General features: G+C 44.5%; 1 protein-coding gene across 1 annotated transcript in view; it reads right to left on the bottom strand.

The window, feature by feature from the left end:
- The window catches only part of FANCD2 (FA complementation group D2), a 1,182,674-nt gene that overhangs the window by 694,246 nt on the left and 468,092 nt on the right, over positions 1-20,336 (bottom strand). The window contains exon 24 of the mRNA XM_069206781.1: positions 4,305-4,405. Within this exon, the coding sequence (XP_069062882.1) occupies positions 4,305-4,405 (101 nt within the window). The remainder of the gene's footprint in view (positions 1-4,304; positions 4,406-20,336) is intronic.

Below are 20,336 nucleotides of genomic sequence, written 5' to 3'. Positions count from 1 at the left end.
AAGCACAGTAGAGGCTGGTAGGGTTTCAGGGGGCACCTCTAAGGTACTCTCTGGGTGCATGTAATGGTAATTCCAACACCGACATCAGTGTGGGTTCACCCATACAAGATGTTTGATACTAAAAATCTCTATCTTCAGTGAAGCCATCATGGAGCTGAGGAACTCGTACTGACCATTGCCGAGCACATGCATTTAAAATGGCTTCCCTGGCCACTTACTATGTCTGAGAATTGACAAAGACATAGCAGAAGCATGTCCGCTCTTGCAGATATGCCCTCACATGTAACATAATGCAACCTGCCTCCGGGCTCTAAGGGGTGACTTACATATATTGTAACAAAAAACAATTACAAGAGCAACCCAGAATGTTCATGTGAACCTGGGTACAATTATAACAAAGCACATATTCATGTGAAACTCACTTTGAAAAATGTTTTTATATTATGGCAGAAAAATATCTTTCTACTGACTAAATCATCCAACAAATTTTGAATATAGACGCCAAATTGTCTATCGAAAGCATCCTAAATTGGTCCACTAAAACTAGTACCCAAACGTGTAACAACACAAACTTTTATTATTGTGAGAAACCATGACATAGGATATTCCTTGTGTAATCACAATGCAAAGCAGAATAGTAAGAAAAAGTGCACCCCAAGTGAAAGAGACACCACGTCAAAAAGCAATCAAGGAATTGCTGGTATTTTTCTAGTCTTTGGTGTATCTCATAAAGACCTTGCCCTCTATTGAGCATGGTCCTCTAATTCGACTCCCCAAAAATATATGTGCTCCACGGCAAGTAGTAGTTTCTCATATGGACAACAGTAATTATTATAAGTAACACACTCATAGTGCAATTATCAAGCCCCCTAGCTCCCACATTGGTTTAGTCCTTCATATCTTGATGCCTATAAAAGCCTATTTATTCGGTGACAGGTTCCTTTCTACCACCTTCGGTTTAGCTCCGTGGCAAATTCCTCTTGATGGGCGATTGTGCAGGGTTAGATTCCCCAAATGTAAAAACATTCCATTATTATTTTTTATTCTAGTTGAATAACTCCAACCTTTTCCCCTTTCCCCGTCCCATTCCCCCCTAATCGCACTAAATGACAGACATCCATTTGTTTAGTCTATCTCACTTTGATGCCATCCTAAGTCTAGTTATTGGGTGAAAGGCTTCTCTCTACCACCACCGGTTTAGTTCTGTGGTATTTTCTCCTAATTTTCAATGGCGATTGTGCAGGGTTCGATTCCTCACGTTAACATTTTCTCAAAAACATTTTAATTTCTAAGAACGTTTAGATAATTTCTATTTCTTTTCTCCATGTTTTGCTAAGTTATTCAATTGTTTTCTTTTCTGCCCCCTCCTCCTGCATTCCCCGAAATGATATAAATTCATAATGTTCAGCACGCTGTCTCTAGCACGAGTAGCCATTCATCTCAGCTGCTCTCCATCTAAACCTATCCTCGGGCGAACGCGAAGGTCGGGCTGGCTCCTACTAGAATTTACTTAAGGGGAAAAGCCTTTAGCCCTTTCCCCTGATATTCCATTGATCGGGAGCTTTTATTTGTACAGCATTCCTCATTGTGAGAACAGCTGTAAGCCAGTCAGACCACATATTTCTAATTAAGGTAAATTCTGCTCCTGTAGCCATCTGCCTTTCTATCCAATATTTGGCTTATGATTGCCTTTTGGTTATTGCAGGTGATCAGAGCACCATCTTGAGCTGAACATATTGACACAAGTATTGGTGAGTTATGTCGTAGTAGTGGGAGAATGGTTCTCCTATTAGATACATTTATTAAGTATATAAACATATTCAAATTACCTGACTATAGCTACTTGTATTCTAGATACCATCACTTATTATCAAGATGTGGTCCCTGAATTAATCATATTGTCACAACAACCAGTACATATATTGTTCATACATATCTCTCCTTTTTGGTTCCTTCATGCATGGTACACATTCAATGACAATCCCTTCCGTATCAGTTCCCCAGGTCATTGCTTGTCAAGATGAGACCCTGGTACCCTCTGTTAGGTTCGAAACGTCATTGACAGTCTAATAAGAGAACTCTCTAGCTGTGTTTTGAATTAAGAAAAACTACTGTATTGATAAATGTATCCAAATTTCAATAAGAGGCTGTCTTTATGAGAAACACCAGAGATTAGAAAAATACCAGCAATTCCTTGATTTCTTTTTGATGTCGGGGTCTCTTGCACTTAAGGATGCACTCTATCACTATTCTGCTTTGCATTGTGATTACACAAGGATTATCCTATGTCATGGTAATGGTTTCCAGTAATAAAAGTTTGTGTTCTTACACATGTTTGGGTACTGGTTTTAGTGGACCAAATTAGGATGCTTATGGCAGATAATTTACTGTCTTTATTCAAAATTTGTGGAATGATTAAGTCAGAAGCAAGATATTTTTCTGTCATAATATAAAACGTTTTCAAAGTGAGTTTCAGGTAAATATGTCCTCTGTTACTTATATTGCACGTAGTGTTAGGACACATGGCGTTGTGTTTTCACTTTTGTCTGCACTAAGGCACGCAGTCTGAAATGGCAGCCTGTCATATGTTTAGTGAGGGGTCCCTTAGGGTGACACAATTCGTGCAGCAGCCCTTAGGGACCCTCTTTAGCACCTCAGGCCCTAGGTACCAGGGGTACCATTTACTAGGGACTTACAGAGAGTGCTTAAGGATTTGCCAATTGGAAAGTTTTGGAAGAAAGAACACTGGCACTGGGAACCTGGTTGGCAGGGACCCATTGCACTTCAGTCAAAGTTGCATCAAATACAAGTCAAAACGTGTGAGGGGGTAGTACTGCAACAAAACCCAGTTCCCTACATCACCCTACAGTGTAACAAGAACAGGGGGAAGAGACCAGGTCAGTGTCGAGTGAGGTATCCAAATCTCATACCAGTTGGTCTTTCGTTCATCAAGTGGTGACAGTAACCATAGGGTCTTTATACCCCTGAAATCATCACCTTCTCCAGGCCTGTCAAAAGACAAAGGCACTAGCTCGGTTTCAGAAGGCACAGTACTGGTAGGCACTGGAGTAGGACGATGCCCATCTGGCTCTGTGTCGGAATGATGATGAGTACTGAGCCACCATGGGATGTCGGCACCACCAGGAGCGACAGCACTAGAAAGGGCTCCTAGGAAGGTTGCGGTCTTGCAGGCAGAGCCACTCTGGATTCAGTATCGGATTAAAGGGGCCAGGCTGGCGCCAAGGGCAGACCTGCTAGTGGAGATCTGATAGAGGCCACTTCCGAACCTGTAGGGGCCAAAGGTACTCTAGAGGTGTTGGGCCATCCAAACTTAATATACATGGCCTCAAAAAATTCATTGAGTTGGGCGGGGGTTACTCCAGGAAACTATCAAAGACTCAGAGCAGAACCACGGCAGAACAAGGACTAGAGTGCCGATGCTTCTGAGCCTCGTCCGATGACATGAACCAGCACAGGGAAGTCAAAGACTGCTTCGACTTCTTGGACTTCTTATTTTTGTGGGCCTTACCTGATAACTTGCACTGTAACGACTATTGTCAGGATCAACTAAGAGAGCAATATCAGGACCTTCTGAGCAATGAGGATCTTGAACGTAGCAGAGTCGTATAGCTGCGAGGATCCTCAGGGAATTTTCCTGCAGTGCACTGGAGTTCATGGTGCGGCAGTCCACATAGGTCTTGGAGTCATGGCCCAGCTCCAAGCACCATACGCAAACCAAATGGGGGTCTGTCACAGACATTTGCCTGACTTAAGGCCAGATGGCTTCTTAGCGGGCATCTGTAACAAACCAGGCAATCCCAAAAGTCGAGTAAAAAAAAGTCAGTCAAAATGTGACTAGGGGGAGCTCTACCCGGGTCTGCACTGATTTGCGTAGAAAGAAAAGAAGTGAAGTCAGCGCATACGTCACTTCCGGCACAGACCGAACAATGCTCCCTGACTGGTGTGCAGGGGTACTACTCAAGAATTTCCGGATCCAGTCTGACACTTGGAGAATATTCTAAGGTAAAGAATCTGAGACTAACAGTCTCCATCAGATAACATCTATAGTGAAATGGGCCATTCATACCTAATCATCTTTCACTATAACTTCAATACAGAATGTCTGCTTTAGTGGCCAGCAAATGAACATAAATACAAAATATACATTTAAGAATAAGGCATGTGCTATTATCAAAATAAATGGGAATTCTATTAGGCGTGTATATTTCCTAAACTCAAGGGAGCAGAGAAGACAAGACACTATTTTATCAGGATCTGGCGAGTACATGGTAAAGAGTGTTTACCCAGTAGTGCATCAATCTCCTCTAAGTTTCCATTATTCTGCTCTTCCACACACATCCTCAAAAGCCGGAAGAATGGAGCCAGGCACAGGGGGGACACAAGCCTGTGAAAATAAGAGACTTATTAATGTTAAAATTCATGTTTTGTCCTAGTAAAAGCATACTCTGCAATGAAGAAATACGTTTTTAAATTGTCACCACTACACCTTGAGATGAATTACCTATTTGATGTTACCACAGAGTGCACACTTTTGTAATATTATGTGCAAATTGAAGAAAAGCTTGATGAAAATGTTTTCACCTCTGTGGCTCATACTCAAGGCATGTGAGCCATAATGCAGAACAAAAACTTGTAAATTTCCTTAAGAAATAATTGTTGAACACAATGGGCAGGAGACCTCCGACGTATTTTGCATTCTGAAAAGTTATTGACTGTGTCTTTTGAGTGTTTCTTATAAGACTTTGCTCAAGTGCCTTTAAAGGTAGCCCAGATTCAGATTCATATAATGCTAAATATTTGATATAACCACTCTACTGGAAAACTACAATTTCAGGCTGTCGACCAATAGAAAAATATAAATGCTTCAAGAAACAATTTACAGAGCTTCGATAATAGTCTTTCCAAAATCATTTATTCTCCTATAGATTTAATGTAGTAAGAATGTATCTCTATGCACAAACTGGATTATGGAACAGTTTCTGCAGCCACTAAAGGTCAACAGTGACCTTGATGACTCCAACATCAAGGCAACATGACAGCTGGAATGAAATTAGGGGTAGCAGTGTGTGTTCTGCAAGAAATGGAAATCATAAATGCACTTCTGTTCTGACCTCATTTGTTAGTAATATCAAAAGCAGCAAATGAACAAGATTTGCAAAAATGGTTTCATGTGCACCCCCAGAACTGTCCCAACTCAGAGCGGAGGAAAAAAAAAATCAATGAGATGGTAGCAGGAGAAAAACAGGTAGGAGGCAAAATGTATCTAGAGAAAGACTGAAGGTATGTTTAACTTCTTATAATAGACATCTTGCTCCTGCAGACTGGCTTTCTAATGAAATCGTTTATGACTATCATTATAGTAACAAACTACTGATCAGTGGCTGACACCTGACTTAGTGCGTTAAATGATTTCAAAAGTAGAAGCTGTCCTTGTTGAGCAGCTGACACCTGAATCATGGCGGACTGCCATTAGAAGTGCAGCAGTGATACAGGGGACCACTGCATGCTCTTATGTCACTTCCCCAACATCTGAAATTTTAAAAGCATTTCTTTAAAAAGAGCTTTTAAGATTAATAAAGCCACTCAAGAGTCTGCAAATGCTGGAATAGTGGTTGGGAGCACCTCAGAGGTGTCCATCCCGGCTTTTGCTGCCAGATACCTTTAACAATAAAACTGATTAGAACATCAGTTTCGTCACAAAATGAAACCCAGTTCGCAAATGTGAGAAAGCAGCCTCTTTCTAGCATGTTTACCCCCTCTTTTGGCCTGTTTGTGAGTGTGTGTCAGTGTGTTTTTACTTTGTCACTGGGATCCTGCTAGCCAGGACCCCAGTGTTCATAGATAAAAACCTATATGTCAGTGTGTTTTTGCCTGTCTTACTAGGATCCTGCTAGCCAGGACCCCAGTGCTCATAGTTTGTGGCCTAATGTGTGTGTTGTCAGTAGTGCTTGACTGTGTCACTGGGGCTCTGCTAACCAGAACCCCAGTCCTTATGCTCTCTCTGCTTTTAAACTTGTCACTATAGGCTAGAGACTTCATTTACCAATTTCAATTGGCACATTGGACCCCCTTTTATAAGTCCCTGGTATATGGTACCTATGTACCCAGGGCATTGGGGTTCCAGGAGATCCTTATGGGCTGCAGCATTTCTTTTGCCACCCATAAGGAGCTCAGACAAACCCTTCCACAGACCTGCCCATTGCAGCCTGCGTGAAATAGTGCACACACTATTTCACAGCCATTTTCACTGCAGTTAAGTAACTTATAAGTCACCTACATGTCTAACCTTCACTTGCTGAAGGTTGGTGCAAAGTTACTAAGTGTGAGGGCACACTTGCAGTAGCAAAGGTGCCCCCGCATAATTCAGGGCCATTTCCCGGGGCTTTGTGAGTGTGGGTACGCCATTACATGTGTGCACTACATATAGGTCAATACCTATATGTAGCTTCACAATGGTAACTCTGAATATGGCCATGTAAGGTGTGTCTAAGATCATGGAATTGTCCCCCCATTCCAAATCTGATATTGGGGAGCCAATTCCATGCGTCCTCGGGGCTCCACCATGGACCACCAGTACTGCCAAACCAGCTCTCTGAGGCTTGCACTGCAGCTACAGCTGCTGCCACCTCACAGACAGGGTTCTGCCCTCCTGGGGTCCGAGTAGCTCAGTCCCAGGAAGGCAAAACAAAGCATTTCCCCTGAAAGCAGGGTGTTACACTCTCCCTTTGGAAATAGGTGTTACAGGTTGGGGAGGGGTAGCCTCCTCCAGCCTCTGGAAATGCTTTGAAGGGCACAGATGGTGCCCTCCTTGCATAAGCCAGTCTACAACGGTTCAGGGACAGCTTGTCCCCTGCTCTGGTGCAAAACTGGACAAAGGAAAGGGGAGTGACCACTCCCCTTGTGTATCACCACCCTAAGGGTGGTGCCCAGAGCTCCTCCAGTGTGTCCCAGACTTCAGCCATCTTGCTTTGCAAGGTGTGGGGGCACTCTGGAGGGCTCTGAGTGGCCAGTGCCAGCAGGTGACGTCAGAGACCCCTCCTGATAGGTCCTTACCTGATAAGGTAGCCAATCCCCTTCTCAGGGCTATTTAGGGTCTCTCCTGTGGGTTCTCTTCAGATTCTACTTACAAGTTTCCAGCAGGAATCCTCTGCAACTACTACTTCATCCTCTGTCCTTGGATCAACCGCAGATTGCTCCAGGAACCACTGTAACAGCAACAAAGCATCCACAAGGGATACTTTTCTTCTGCAGCTTTAGCTCCAGCCAGCAAATGCAACAGTTTCCATGGTGTGCACACTCTGAGGACTCTCTGTCTTCACCCTGCACCAGAAGGCCCGAAGAAATCCCCAGTGGGGTGACAGAGTCACTCCCCTGCTCACGCAGGCACCTTCCAATTCGACGACCGATACTCTTGGACTCCTCTCACAGCGACGGGTGTGCTCCTAGAAACAGAGGGTGGACCCCATCGCCACAGACTGTCCTGAGGTCCTGCTAATGCAATTTGGAGGAGGTAAACCTTGCAGTTCCTGAGAGCGACAGTACCCCTGTGCACTGCGTCTTCTTCACCTCCTGAGGCCTCTGTGCACTATTTGCAAAATTCCTTCATGCACAGCCTGGCCCAGGTCCCCAGCACTCTATCCTGCAATGTTCAACTCGCTGAGTTGACCTCTGGTGGGACCCTTCTTTGTAGTGTTGCACCAACTGCGTTTTGCACCTCCTTTGTCCCCCTGTCCTGGGACTCCCGTGGGTGCTGTCTGGCATCATGAGGGCTCTCGAAAGTGCTGAGAGCACCCTCTTCCTCCTCACACAAAGATGAGGCCCCCAGGTCCCTCCTGGGTCCAGCCAGCACCATTTTGACACAAAACACAACTTTGTCATAACCAAGGCTTGTTGGCGACTTCCAATACAAATTCACGTCAGCATCCATCTTCACGTTGTGGGACATCCTTTGCATCAAGCAGGAACCGCTGGCATCTTCCTAGGGTGCACTCTTGCAGTCTTCCTCCAACCGGGGACTCTCCTTTTGCACCCTCTTCTGGGTTGGCAGGGGCTCCTGTCCTTCCTGGAACTTCTTTTGACTTCTGGACTTGGTCCCCTTCTTTTGCAGGTCTTCAGGACCAGGAATCCAGCAGTTGTTGTTTGCAGACTTGGTTGGTTCCTACAATAATACATATCACGAGGCATAGTGTGTCCTAAGGAAACTTGCAGTACTTTACTCCTGTTTTTCTGGGCTCCAGGGTGGGGTAATTTACTTACCTTTACTGTATTCTTACTCTCCCAGCGATTCTGCAAACACTACACTTGCCTGGGGGGGGGGGGAGGATTTGTGATTCCCATTCCACTTTCTTAGAATATGGTTTGTGTTGCCCCAGACCTATTTTCTCCCATTGCATTCTATAGCATTTCCTATTGTTTGCACTATCCTATGTCTAATTACTTGCCTTATTTTGGTGTTTAGTGTATATATTGTGTATAATACTTACCTACAGTAGGAGTATTGCCTCTAAGATATTTGTGGTATTGTGTCACCAAAATAAACTACCTTTATTTTTGGAAACACTGAGTATTACCTTTACTTGTGTATAAGTACTGTGTAACTATAAGTGGTATTGCATGAGCTTTGCATGTCTCCTAGTTCAGCCTAAGCCGCTCTGCTACAGCTACCTCTATCAGCCTACAGTGCTAAAACACTACTACTTCACTAATAAGGGATAACTGGACCTGATATAAGGTGTAGGTACCCAAGGTACTCACTACAAACCAGGCCAGCCTCCTACAGCAAAGCAGTCAGAGTTCAAAAAGCATGACTAGAGTCAGTGCATTGGGATCTCACACCTTCTTACAAGGGTGAAGGATGCGTGATGTGCCTTAAATATCTTTCACTCCGGGGGTAAGGTCTGGAAATAATTAGGCTTCAACTTGGTGTAAGATGCTTACATGACAAAAGTAGATAAGTCTCTAAAAATGTGGTGTGGAAGATTGAAGGTTTCTCTGAGATTGCAAGGATAGGCTCTGCAAGAGTATCAGTGAATCGTAGAAGCGATTATGCACTGTTTCCCAAATGCTTAAAGATTCCAATCAAACTTTGTGACTTTGGTTTAGCAGTCTATGCTTGACGTTTTAATTGTTCTGCAGTCCTTAAAGAAAGCAGAAAAACGCCAAGTAACAAAAAATAAGGGCAAGCCGGAAGAGGTGTCAAATCCAACTAAATTCTGAAAACAAAACCCAATCCTGCTTCACTACAGATAGGAGCAGCTTGCCCACGACCTGTTCAGGGATTAGGGCCATCGGTTGATTGGTCAAAGGTCACCACCTGAGATTCGGATTCAAAAATAAAGTTGACCCTACGAAGCGACCCAATACTGAGACCTATTTGACTCAGGTGTTCTCATTTGCACTTTGGGCATAATGAAAAAGTTATTTACCGTCAGTAAGGATATTTCTGGTGGATACATTATAATCCACTGATTTGTCACAGCCCTCTCTTCTCCCCTGATGTGTTAGTGCCGGGATTAATCATAACCATCACTGCGTGCTTGAGCTGTGAGGCAGAAGTGTGCAATATTGACCATGTGGAACCCCTGCAGATGTCAACCATTGGGCCATGTCTGATGAATTGTGGAGGCACACCTAGGAGCCTGCTAGAGTGGGCAGGAATTCCAGCCAGAGATTGGTTGTTGACAAAGGTACACCAGATCTTAAAGTAGAGGATGAGCCAATGCGAAATGGTGGGTCACAACTTTGCCCATTTTGACATGGGCGATGCACACAGAGAGTTACTGATCCATTTTGTCTTGATGTGCATGGCAAATGTAGTACGAGACTGCAAACCTGGGATCCAGTCTATGCAGTGACTCCTCTTCCATTATGAGCTGGAAAAAAAGACAGAAGAATAAAGGATTGCAACATGTGAAAAGAAGACACCACGTTTGAAAAAAGGTTGGACTGCTGTGAAGAGGCTGTTTATCCAGGTAGATAAACTCTACTGGCTGAAGTCAATGCAAGAAAGAAAACAGGTCTCAGAGTACAAAACCGAACTGGGCAACTGTGTATCTGCGTGAAATGGGATTCCATGAGAAAAGTCAGGAAAAAATTCAAATACCACGGAAGAAAAGTGAACTGAGTGGGAAGAAGCAAAGTAATTCTTTGAGAAAAAACACAATGAAAGCGAAGGTAGGTCACCGAACAATATGAAGGCACACTAAGCATCCAAACAATTATTTTTACAACAGCCACAACTAGGCACTGTTGGGCTAGACATAATGTGCAGTGCAGACTGTAGGAAAGGTGTGAATGAAATGGGTCTAGACCTTTCTACTCACGCCACTGGACAATCTTGGTCAAACAATTTGCAAACATGGATTTTGTGACTGGTTTCCTTCCGACTTCAGCTAGTGAGAAAAAGGACTCTTGTGGGCACATTTAATCTCCACATGTGCAGCCGCATAATATGGGAACTGAGGTAGAAACATAACAATTCTGTTGTGCAGAAACGGAGCCGAAGGCTGAGCGTGAATAGACTGGTATCCCAGATACTCCTTCCAAAGAATGGGGCAAACAGGATCAATTATGGTTGACACTGCCATGCCTTCTGCAGGGTTCTTGTCCGAAAAGGAACCAGTGAAGAAACACATAGCAGGCCCCGTGACCAACTAAAAGTTAAGGCATGTCCAAAAGAAACCATCCAGATGTAAGCATCTGGCATAGGACCGGGGAAACTTACAGTCCTGGGATATGTCGACGAGATCTGTACACTGACACACCAATCTAGAAAACCCCACCTGTGGGTGAAGTTAGCACAAATGACCCTCTACAGAGGCAATTCTAAGCATCTGCTCTAACACTGAGGGAGCTGGCAAGGTGTGCCTTCACCAGTGAAATGCCCCATTGCTGCCTAAAGCCACAGCTGTGTCACTTCCCAACCAATGGTCCACGATGCATTGCTGCCCTGTCTGGCAATGTAATGGGCATTGTTGGTACTGTCAAAAAGAACTTCAAAGGTGGTCTAATAAAAGGAAGGGAAGCTGGACTATCTGCAGCTCCAACACATTTACATGTAAGTCTTGCACTGATGCACAACAAAGTACCTGAGCTGAGATATGGTCAAGATGGGCGTCTCAACCCCATCAAGGGAGTATGATGTTACATTCAGCAGTCCAAAAAGAAGAATGGTGCTGGGTCACAACTGTGAACTTCAAGCAACATCTTTGGGCAGAAAGGATTGGTTAATGGAAATAGGCATCCATAAGGGCCAGGAATGCCATCAAATCTCCTGCATTGGGGGGGCCATCATGACTTGGCTCTGGGACAGCATCTTGAGGTTTTCCTGCCAAACAAACTGTTTCAAGAGGCGATGGATGAGGATGGATCTCAAACCTCCATCCTTCTTGGAAACCATGCATTACAAGTAGAATCCCATACCACTTTCTGCCAGAGGCCCCACCTTTATGTCTTCTTTGTTCAGCAGGATAAGACTTGGGAGAAGGTGGGCAGTCATGAGTGGAGGACAAAAAGGGAAAGACATAGTTTATGCAGATTAGATTGTGACCCATCAATCTGCCATGACTGTATCCCAATCAGTAGAAAAAAGATACCTCCCTGCCCCTACCCACTTGAAAGTGGAGCTATGGCAAGAGGAGTAAGTGAGGATTTGTGGAAAGAAAAGAGAGCCTATGGAACATGGCAGGGCCGACATGGCGGAGGTGGGATCTGCTGTTGTTTTTAGTGGTATCCCCTAGATCCACTCCTACCCCAAAAGGAACAGTACATTTGATGGGACGACTGCAAAGGCTGAGAAGGTTGACACAGCCAGGCCTATTGTGTTCTTAAGTAGACAGAACAATTCCTCTATTGCTAATGGAATTGCCTTCCTGGGCCCAGCTAATCAGCAGTGGCCCTGCTGTTCTTGAAAGCATTTCCAAGAGGAGTCACCTTCTCACCATCAATGGGCATGTCCATCAATGCAGTCTGGACAACTCTAAGGGTGTCTGTGTAACGCATCCAAGCAAATTGCTCTTGGAAGGAAAAAGAAAAGTGAACTTCGAGTGATCATCCACTGGGACTACTTTCTCTTCCTCCTCAGTGCAAAAAGCAATCTCTGGATGTCACTATTTACCTATTCTGTGTAAAGAGAGATTATGAATGCAGGTGGCTCACGGGAGGAAAACGGAATCAATGTCATTGTTGGCAAAGGAGGCCGTGTGCATCCATTCCTGGAGTTGTCCCGCTGTCTGAAGAGCAGCGCTGAAATAAGTGCTTACGCAGGCCCCCTTGAGATTCTTCTATAGAAAAGTAATTTGCAGAAAGGCATAACCGTGGAGGGTATCCTGCTTACAATCATTCTGCAGTCAATGAAGAGGTCAGCACCTGAGTCATGTGGGAGGGACAAACTGCCCACCACAGAATCCTCTTGATGTTTGTCACATTCTCCGAAGCAAAATCAAATGACCTGAACACCTGATAAAATTTATTTCAGGGTACTTGTTTGATATGCGACTGTCATCTAATAAACTCTTTCAACTTTATTGAAGGACTTATGCATACCCTCTGTGAGCAGCATTTGAAAGGACACAGTGGATAACATCAATGTCCAGCAAACGTCAGAGTCTGAAGTCTCAGTGGGGGATTCGACTAAACAGGAAGTATCCCGCATATCTACCTGGAAACCTGAGAAAGAATAGATCAGAAAGGAAATGGGCTGCAGGGGCCAGAAAGACCTAAATGTAGTCGGTCCTCAAAAACCCACTAAAGTCAGCTGAAGAAATGGCATAGCAGCCCTAAAATTTATTAAGAAATAGTGGGATAAAGTTCTCCAAACTAGAAAGACAAATTGCAAAGCAGCCTTTAATATCTTGAGGAGCATTCAGTGGAACCATTCATTGGAAAAAATAAATCAACAAGATAATCCAGCAGCATTTCACCAGCTTAAGCACTTTTTTAAACATAATAAGTGGCAGCTGGAAATTTGAGATCGGAATTCTGGGTTCTTTCGGGGTCCATCAATCTAGTTTAAAAGATCCTGAGATCACAAGTAGGTCCCTGAGTACACTAAGTGTAACGACCCTAGACTTTAATCAGAGAAACTGCCAGTTTAGCAAATAAATGGCTACCATTGACAAATGACACCACATTGAGGTACATGTTAAGTGTGCTTTTTAAAAGGGAATAAAGCTATTGGATTATGTCTGATGGGTCAGTATGCAGAAATGTACAAAACACTTCCATTTAGCTATATATCAGGCCCCGGTTGGAAGGTGCAAAGCTTCTTTGGGAATATTCATACATTTTGGTAACAAAATACCCAAACTCTAGGATTACAAGAGACAAAGTGCTAGATTGAGCGAGTGTGGGTATGGATGATCAATTTTGCCTTGCTTCATTTATAGCAGTTTTGGGCAAACTCTGAGCATAGAATGAGGCAGTAGGGACATTTTCAGCAACTGGGAGTACCCTATTTGCCTGGACCACATTGGTTTGATTATGTTCATCATGCGTTCCTGTCACATTTTCCTGACCACTATGGGGATGAGTGGAAGTAAAGCATAAGCAAACGTCTCTGAGCAGCTGATCCATAAGGTATTGCCTAGGCTTTGAACACTGGATGCAAAGCTTGGGCATTTTTTTTTTTTTTAGTTTATAGCTAACAGGCTTAAATCCAGAGTGTCCCACTTTTGAAAGTACGAGTTAGGAATATTAGTACTGAGTTCCCATTTATGTGTGAGCTTTGATCTGATTGGGCTGCAAAGTCATTGTATGTGGCTGCCAAGTATCCTGTCAGTAGGTGATTGCTGCATTTAATAACCCACATCCACATTTCCCATAGAATCGGAGACAGGATCAGAGTGTGTGCTCCTCACTGCCTGTAAACATAGTAAGCAGGTGTCCTGTTGTCTGTTTGAATTAGCACATTTTCCCCCTCATAAATGTTCTTGAAATGTCTTGAGCACTAGAAATACTGCTTTGAGTTCCAACATATTGGTATGAAGGAGCTGGACTGCTGTGCTCCAATTCTTCTTAACTGGGGGGAGAGTGAATTGTGCCACACACCCCTGAAAAGAGGTATGTGGCGGCAGAGTTATGAGGCCAGACGAGGTATGTGCTATACCTGAGGTGAGTATAACGCTTGACTTTCCCAGTCCCCAGGTGGCTGCGTCCACTGTCATACTGGAAACTCTGGAAATGGCTGTATATGCGGGTGTGCATTATGAATCAATTCTATGTATGAAACCATAATTTCCTACACGTTATCTCCATTCTCACTATAACAGTGTGACATTTGAAATATCAGAATACGTCTCTGAAATGTCTGTACTCCCAGTTGTGGGGAAGGCAAGGGCTACCTCAGGGCTGAGTATTGTTCCCCAAACTATTAAGATCGGCAGAGACCACAAATGGAATTTGTTGACATCGATGGTGACCTTTATGTGAGTTAATGTTCTTTCTGTGTTCTGCAGTGATTGGTGAACTCATTCCCCCTTTAACAGCCAGACATCTAGATAGGGGTAAACAGGAACCCACTGGCAGCAGAGGCGATCCAAAACGACTGCAAGGCTTTGGTGCACACTCTTGGAGCAGATTGTAAGCCCAAGGTTAAAGCCTTGAACTGAAAATGCTCTTAAACTACCATGAAGCCAACGCACACGCAATGACGTAGCAGCATCAGGACAGGGAAGCAGGCATCCATCAGGTAGACTATCTACACAAAATCATCTTTACCTAGAAGTTGAATGACTTCCTGCAAAGTCGCCATTTTGAAGTGGACCGTCTGGAGGTAGGTAAATGAATACTTGCTGATCCAGTATGGGGCAGCATATTTTTACAGTATGAGCAAGTACACGAAGTATACTCCTTGACACCTTTGATGTACTGGTACTTCCTCTAATGATCATTTGCAGAGGAATGAGTAAATTTGTTTTAGCAAAAGAGGAATGCGATCATTGTGGACTTTGTGTTTTATGCTAATTGTAGGAAAGTGCATAAACTGCATTGATTAATTGAGCTGTACTGCAGACAACACCCATCAGTTTGTTGTTGATGCACTTCAGTCTTGATGGGATTCTTTCAGTAACTCCAGAACACCATGATCATGGAGAATGTTGACTGAGTCACTATGTTAAGGCGGCAAAGGCTCCACGTGTAGTGGACTCTTGCTATTTTCACAAAAAAACTTTGCTTTTGAAATACGTGGGGCTGACCAGTTTGTGTTTGAAGGCCTTGTTGCAGAAGGGACTGCTGTTATTGGTTATCTGTTTTGGGGTAGACTGCGCTTTTCAGTGCTGAAAGTGGGGGGGTGGATGCAAGGTGCCCATGAATTTAACAAGGTATGCATCTTTCTTTTCTTTAGTGCTTCATGGCCACACAGATGGGACCCACTGAAAGGCGAGTCTAGTTAATACTGTTGATCTTCAGGGAAAAAGAACCTGGAAATGAGTGCCCATGCGTAGGTACGCAGAATACACTGGTATTAATTTGTTGTCAGGCGGTGTCAGTGACGTCTAACACAAGTACTGGAAATGACCTTTCATACATTAAAATTCTCTTCTGTGGGTCTACTCTTCCATTGGAGATGTTAAAGATGTCTGACAGGTTCCTATTGAAAGTGATTGTACATGTTGAGGAGATCATGGGAGTGCACACGGAGCTAGCTATACCCGTTGTCACCCTTTTTTCATCTGCGTTTACAATCAGCTAACCCTTTTTGAATGGTGTTTTCTTTTGTGTCATGGATAACTGACTCTTTTCGAGTCTTTTAGGGATCATTAGGAAATTACGCAGGACACTGCCTCTAATGGAGAGGATCTTGAGAAACAGCTTTGCATTTTCGTTCGAGAATCTGTTTTCTCTGCTATAGCGTGATGTGTATTGGTCGAAGATTCACCTGAAATATGTTCAGGCTCTTTTTAGGGCTCAAAGGGATATTTCTGACTAAAACTCCTTATATGTTCAAGAAAGCTTATAGGATCCTCAGGTGCCTACAGTCGAGACTGAGTCAGTCTTCTCCGACTCTACTATACATGGTATGTATATCAAGTACCTCTTCTTTGATGGTGTTCTTTTTCATAACAGGAGCCTCAGTGACCTCTGTGTTTTTGTTTCATTGACAGCACATAAATATAATGTGATCCCTTGTCATCCAAGAATCAAACCTCTGTTACTCAAGAAATATACATGTCCTCTGTAACATGGATATCTTTATATGGCCCAGAAATTATCTCTTCCTGGCCTTTCAACTACAAGGAAGCCTTATAAGCTCACCTACTATCAGAAAAGTTGCGGATTGTAGATTACCACTAACAAAAATTGTATGCCGAACTGTTTTCTCTGTGATCAGCGCCAACCGCGCATGATATGTTACTTCAAAGATAAACTCTAAGTGGCACATTTTGCATCACTACGCACCTACAACTGTCTCCTCCTGCCCCTACAAGGAAACATTTTCCTACAACCTGGAAAAGAAGTATTGGAATTTGATGGTCAATGGAGTACTGATTTGAAAGCTGTTCACATCTGGTGCACCGACGAAGTAGTGGATGTTTTTTTTATGTGCCATCCTCTTCTGGATGCAACAAATAAAACTCAAAGTTTCTAGGAGCAATTCAGCCTCAAAGACTGAGCACAGTTTAACTCCAAACCCAATAAAGAAAAACAAAACAAATAATCAAAGGTGGAGTGTTTTGCTTTTCACTAATGACCGAGCTGACAAAAATCTCTGGAATGCCTTTCTTAGTCCAAAGAAGACATTTATTATTTCACTACGCAAGGTTCCCAAAAGGAGATTAGCATGTTGAAAGCACATGTTTAAAAATAGTCACAGCAATGAAAAGAAAACACACCAAAATGATGCTCCACTGCAATATAGACAGCAAATATATGTATCTATATTATAATGCAAAGCAAATGATTAATAAAAATGCATCACCATAGGGCCTGTCAGGTGCTTCATCTTACTCCTTCCAGCAAGCATATGACCCCATTTGACTGTGAGAAAGAGAGATCTCCACCCTCACGGGAAATCTGTATCAGGCATTTGACGTATGAATCCTGATTGAGGCCTCAGAATCCCTCACTGTCGCAATGGGTCTGTTTTATATCTTTAAAAAAAACAAAGGAGCTTTCTGGAAAAACCCCTCCTGTTGCCCACAAAGGTTTCAAACATGCTGGCTAGTTTCGGTATGCTTTGAAAATAACACTTTGGAGTTTGGCCACAATCCCAAAATGTAAAGTCAAAGCAAGGCCGTTCCCTGCCGTTTGAGTACATCCTTATCAACCAAAGCCCTTGGTGAGAAAAAGCACGAAAACAGACAGACAACGTGGAAAATCACTGGCAGCCTTTAACATGGCAGTGTCTAATGCTACGATAAAGTCAATATGCAGAATTAATCTAAGGCTAAACTGAATATAAAATGTAGTCTGTAACTAGTGAACACTGATGTGACGGTGGGCAGCTCAGCCAAGTTCAAAGTGGTGCAAAACGAAGTCAGTGGTCAAAACACACATTTCAGTACATAGAGACTGTATGGTGAAGCATTGTAGGGTTCAGCTATATGCTCACAAGAGATTTGTGAAACTGTAGGAAGGTAGCGTCTGTCTAGCCTTGTTACCCCCACTTTTGGCCTGTTTGTGAGTATATGTAAGGGTGTTTTTACTGTCTCACTGGGATCCTGCTAGCCAGGGCCCAGTGCTCATAGTGAAAACCCTATGTTGTCAGTATGTTTGATATGTGTCACTGGGATCTTGCTAGTCAAGACCCCAGTGCTCATACATTTGTGGCCTGTATGTGTTCCCTGTGTGGTGCCTAACTGTATCACTGAGGCTCTGATAACCAGGACCTCAGTGTTTAGGCTCTCTCTGCTTTTAAAATTGTCACTGCAGGCTAGTGACTAATTTTACCAATTCTCATTGGCACACTGGAACACCCTTATAATTCCCTAGTATATGGTACCTAGGTACCCAGGGTATTGGGGTTCCAGGAGATCCCTATGGGCTGCAGCATTTCTTTTTCCACCCTTAGGGAGCTCAGACAAATCTTACACAAGACTGCCACTGCAGCCTGAGTGAAATAACGTCCACGTTATTTCACAGCCATTTTACACTGCACTTAAGTAACTTATAAGTCACGTATATGTCTAACCCTCACTTGGTGAAGGTTAGGTACAAAGTTACTTAGTGTGTGGGCACCATGGCACTAGCCAAGATGCTGCCACATTGTTCAGGGCAAATTCCCCGTACTTTGTGAGTGCGGGGACACCTTTACACGGTTGCACTACATATAGGTCAATACCTATATGTAGCGTCACAATGGTAACTCTGAACATGGCCATGAAACATGTCTAGGATCATGGAATTGTCACCCCAATACCATTCTGGTATTGGGAGGACAATTCCATGCATCCCCGGGTCTCCAGCATAGAGCCCGGGTACTGCCAAACTAACTTTCCGGGGTCTCCACTGCAGCTACTGCTGCTGCCAACCCCTCAGACAGGTTTCTGTCCCCCCCCCCCCGGGCCTGGGCAGTCTGGTCCCAGGAAGCCAGAACAAAGGATTTACTCTGAGAGAGGGTGTTACACCCTCTCCCTTTGGAAATAGGTGTGAAGGGCCTGGGAGGAGTAGCCTCTCCTGCCCTCTGGAAATGCTTTGAAGGGCACAGATGGTGCCCTCTCTGCATAAGCCAGTATACACCGGTTCAGGGATCCCCCCAGCCCTGCTCTGGCACGAAACTGGACAAAGGAAAGGGGAGGTGCCCAGAGCTCCTCCAGTGTGTCCCAGACCTCTGCCATCTAGGATGCAGAGGTGTGAGGGCACAATGGACAGCTCTGAGTGGCCAGTGCCAGCAGGTGACGTCAGAGACCCCTCCTGATAGGTGTTTACCTTTCTCTGTAGCCAATCCTCCTCTGTGGGCTATTTAGGGTCTCTCCTGTGGGTATTTCACCAGATAACGAATGCAAGAGCTCACCAGAGTTCCCCTGCACTTCCCTCTTTGACTTCTGCCATGGATCGACCGATGACTGCTCCAGGACGCCTGCATAACCGCAACAAAGTAGCAAGAAGACTACCAGCAACATTGTAGCGCCTCATCCTGCCGGCTTTCTCAACTGTTTCCTGCTGGTGCATGCTCTCAGGGCTGTCTGCCTTCACCCGGTACTGGAAGCCAAGAAGAAATCTCCCGTGGGTCGACAGAATCTTCCCCCTGCCAACGCAGGCACCAAACTTCTGCATCACCAGTCCTCTGGGTCCCCTCTCATCCTGACGAGCGTGGTCCCTGAAACACATGAGCTGGGTCCAAGTGTCTCCCACAGTCCAGTGGCCCTTCTGTCTAAATTTGGTGGAGGTAAGTCCTTGCCTCCCCACGCCAGACAGTAATCCTATGTACTGTGTGATCTGCAGCTGCTTGGGCTTCTGTGCACTTTTCCAAGACTTCCTTTGTGCACAGCCTAGCCCAGGTCCCCAGCACTCCGTCCTGCATTGCCCAACTCGCTGAGTTGGATTCCGACGTCGTGGGACCCTCCTTTGTGACTCTAAGTCGACCGCTGTCCTCAGATCTTCTAAGTGCTTGTTCCGGTACTTCTGCAGGTGCTGCCTGCTTCTGCGGGGGCTCTCTGAGTTGCTGAGTGCCCACCGCTGTCTCCTGCTTCCTGGGCCCTAGCAGCACCCAGAATCCTCAACCGCGACCCTTGCAGCTAGCAAGGCTTGCTTGTGGTCTTTCTGCGTGGAAACAACTCTGCATCCTGCAGCACACAGTGGAACATCTTCTGACCAAAAGAGAAGTTCCTGGAACCTTCTGTTGTTGGAGAATCTTTGGCTTCTTCCACCCGGAGGCAGCCCTTTTGTACCTTCATCTGGGGATTAGTGGGCTCCTACCCCCCCCTGGACACTTGCGTGACTCTTGGACTTGGTCCCCTTCCTTTACAGGTCCTCAGTCCCAGGAATCCGTCTTCAATGTTTTGCAGGCAGTTGTTGTCCTTGCAGAATCTCCTATTTCGACTTTACTGTCTTTCTGGGGTATTAGGGTAACTTTACTCCTACTTTTCAGGGTCTTGGGGTTGGGTATCTTGGGCACCCTTAGTGTTTTCTAACAGTCCCAGCGACCCTCTACAACCAACACTAGGCCTGGGGTCCATTCGTGGTTCGCATTCCACTTTTGGAGTATATGGTTTGTGTTGCCCCTAGGCCTATTTCTACCTATTGCATTCTATTGTGATTCTACATTGTTTGCACTACTTTTCAAACTGTTACTTACCTGTTTTTGGGTTGTGTACATATCATTTGTGTATATTACTTACCTCCTAAGTGAGGATATCCTCTGAGATACTTCTGGC

Source organism: Pleurodeles waltl, chromosome 9, assembly GCF_031143425.1.
Source record: "Pleurodeles waltl isolate 20211129_DDA chromosome 9, aPleWal1.hap1.20221129, whole genome shotgun sequence".
NCBI classification, from domain to species: domain Eukaryota; kingdom Metazoa; phylum Chordata; class Amphibia; order Caudata; family Salamandridae; genus Pleurodeles; species Pleurodeles waltl.
This window is presented reverse-complemented; position numbering and strand designations above follow the sequence as displayed.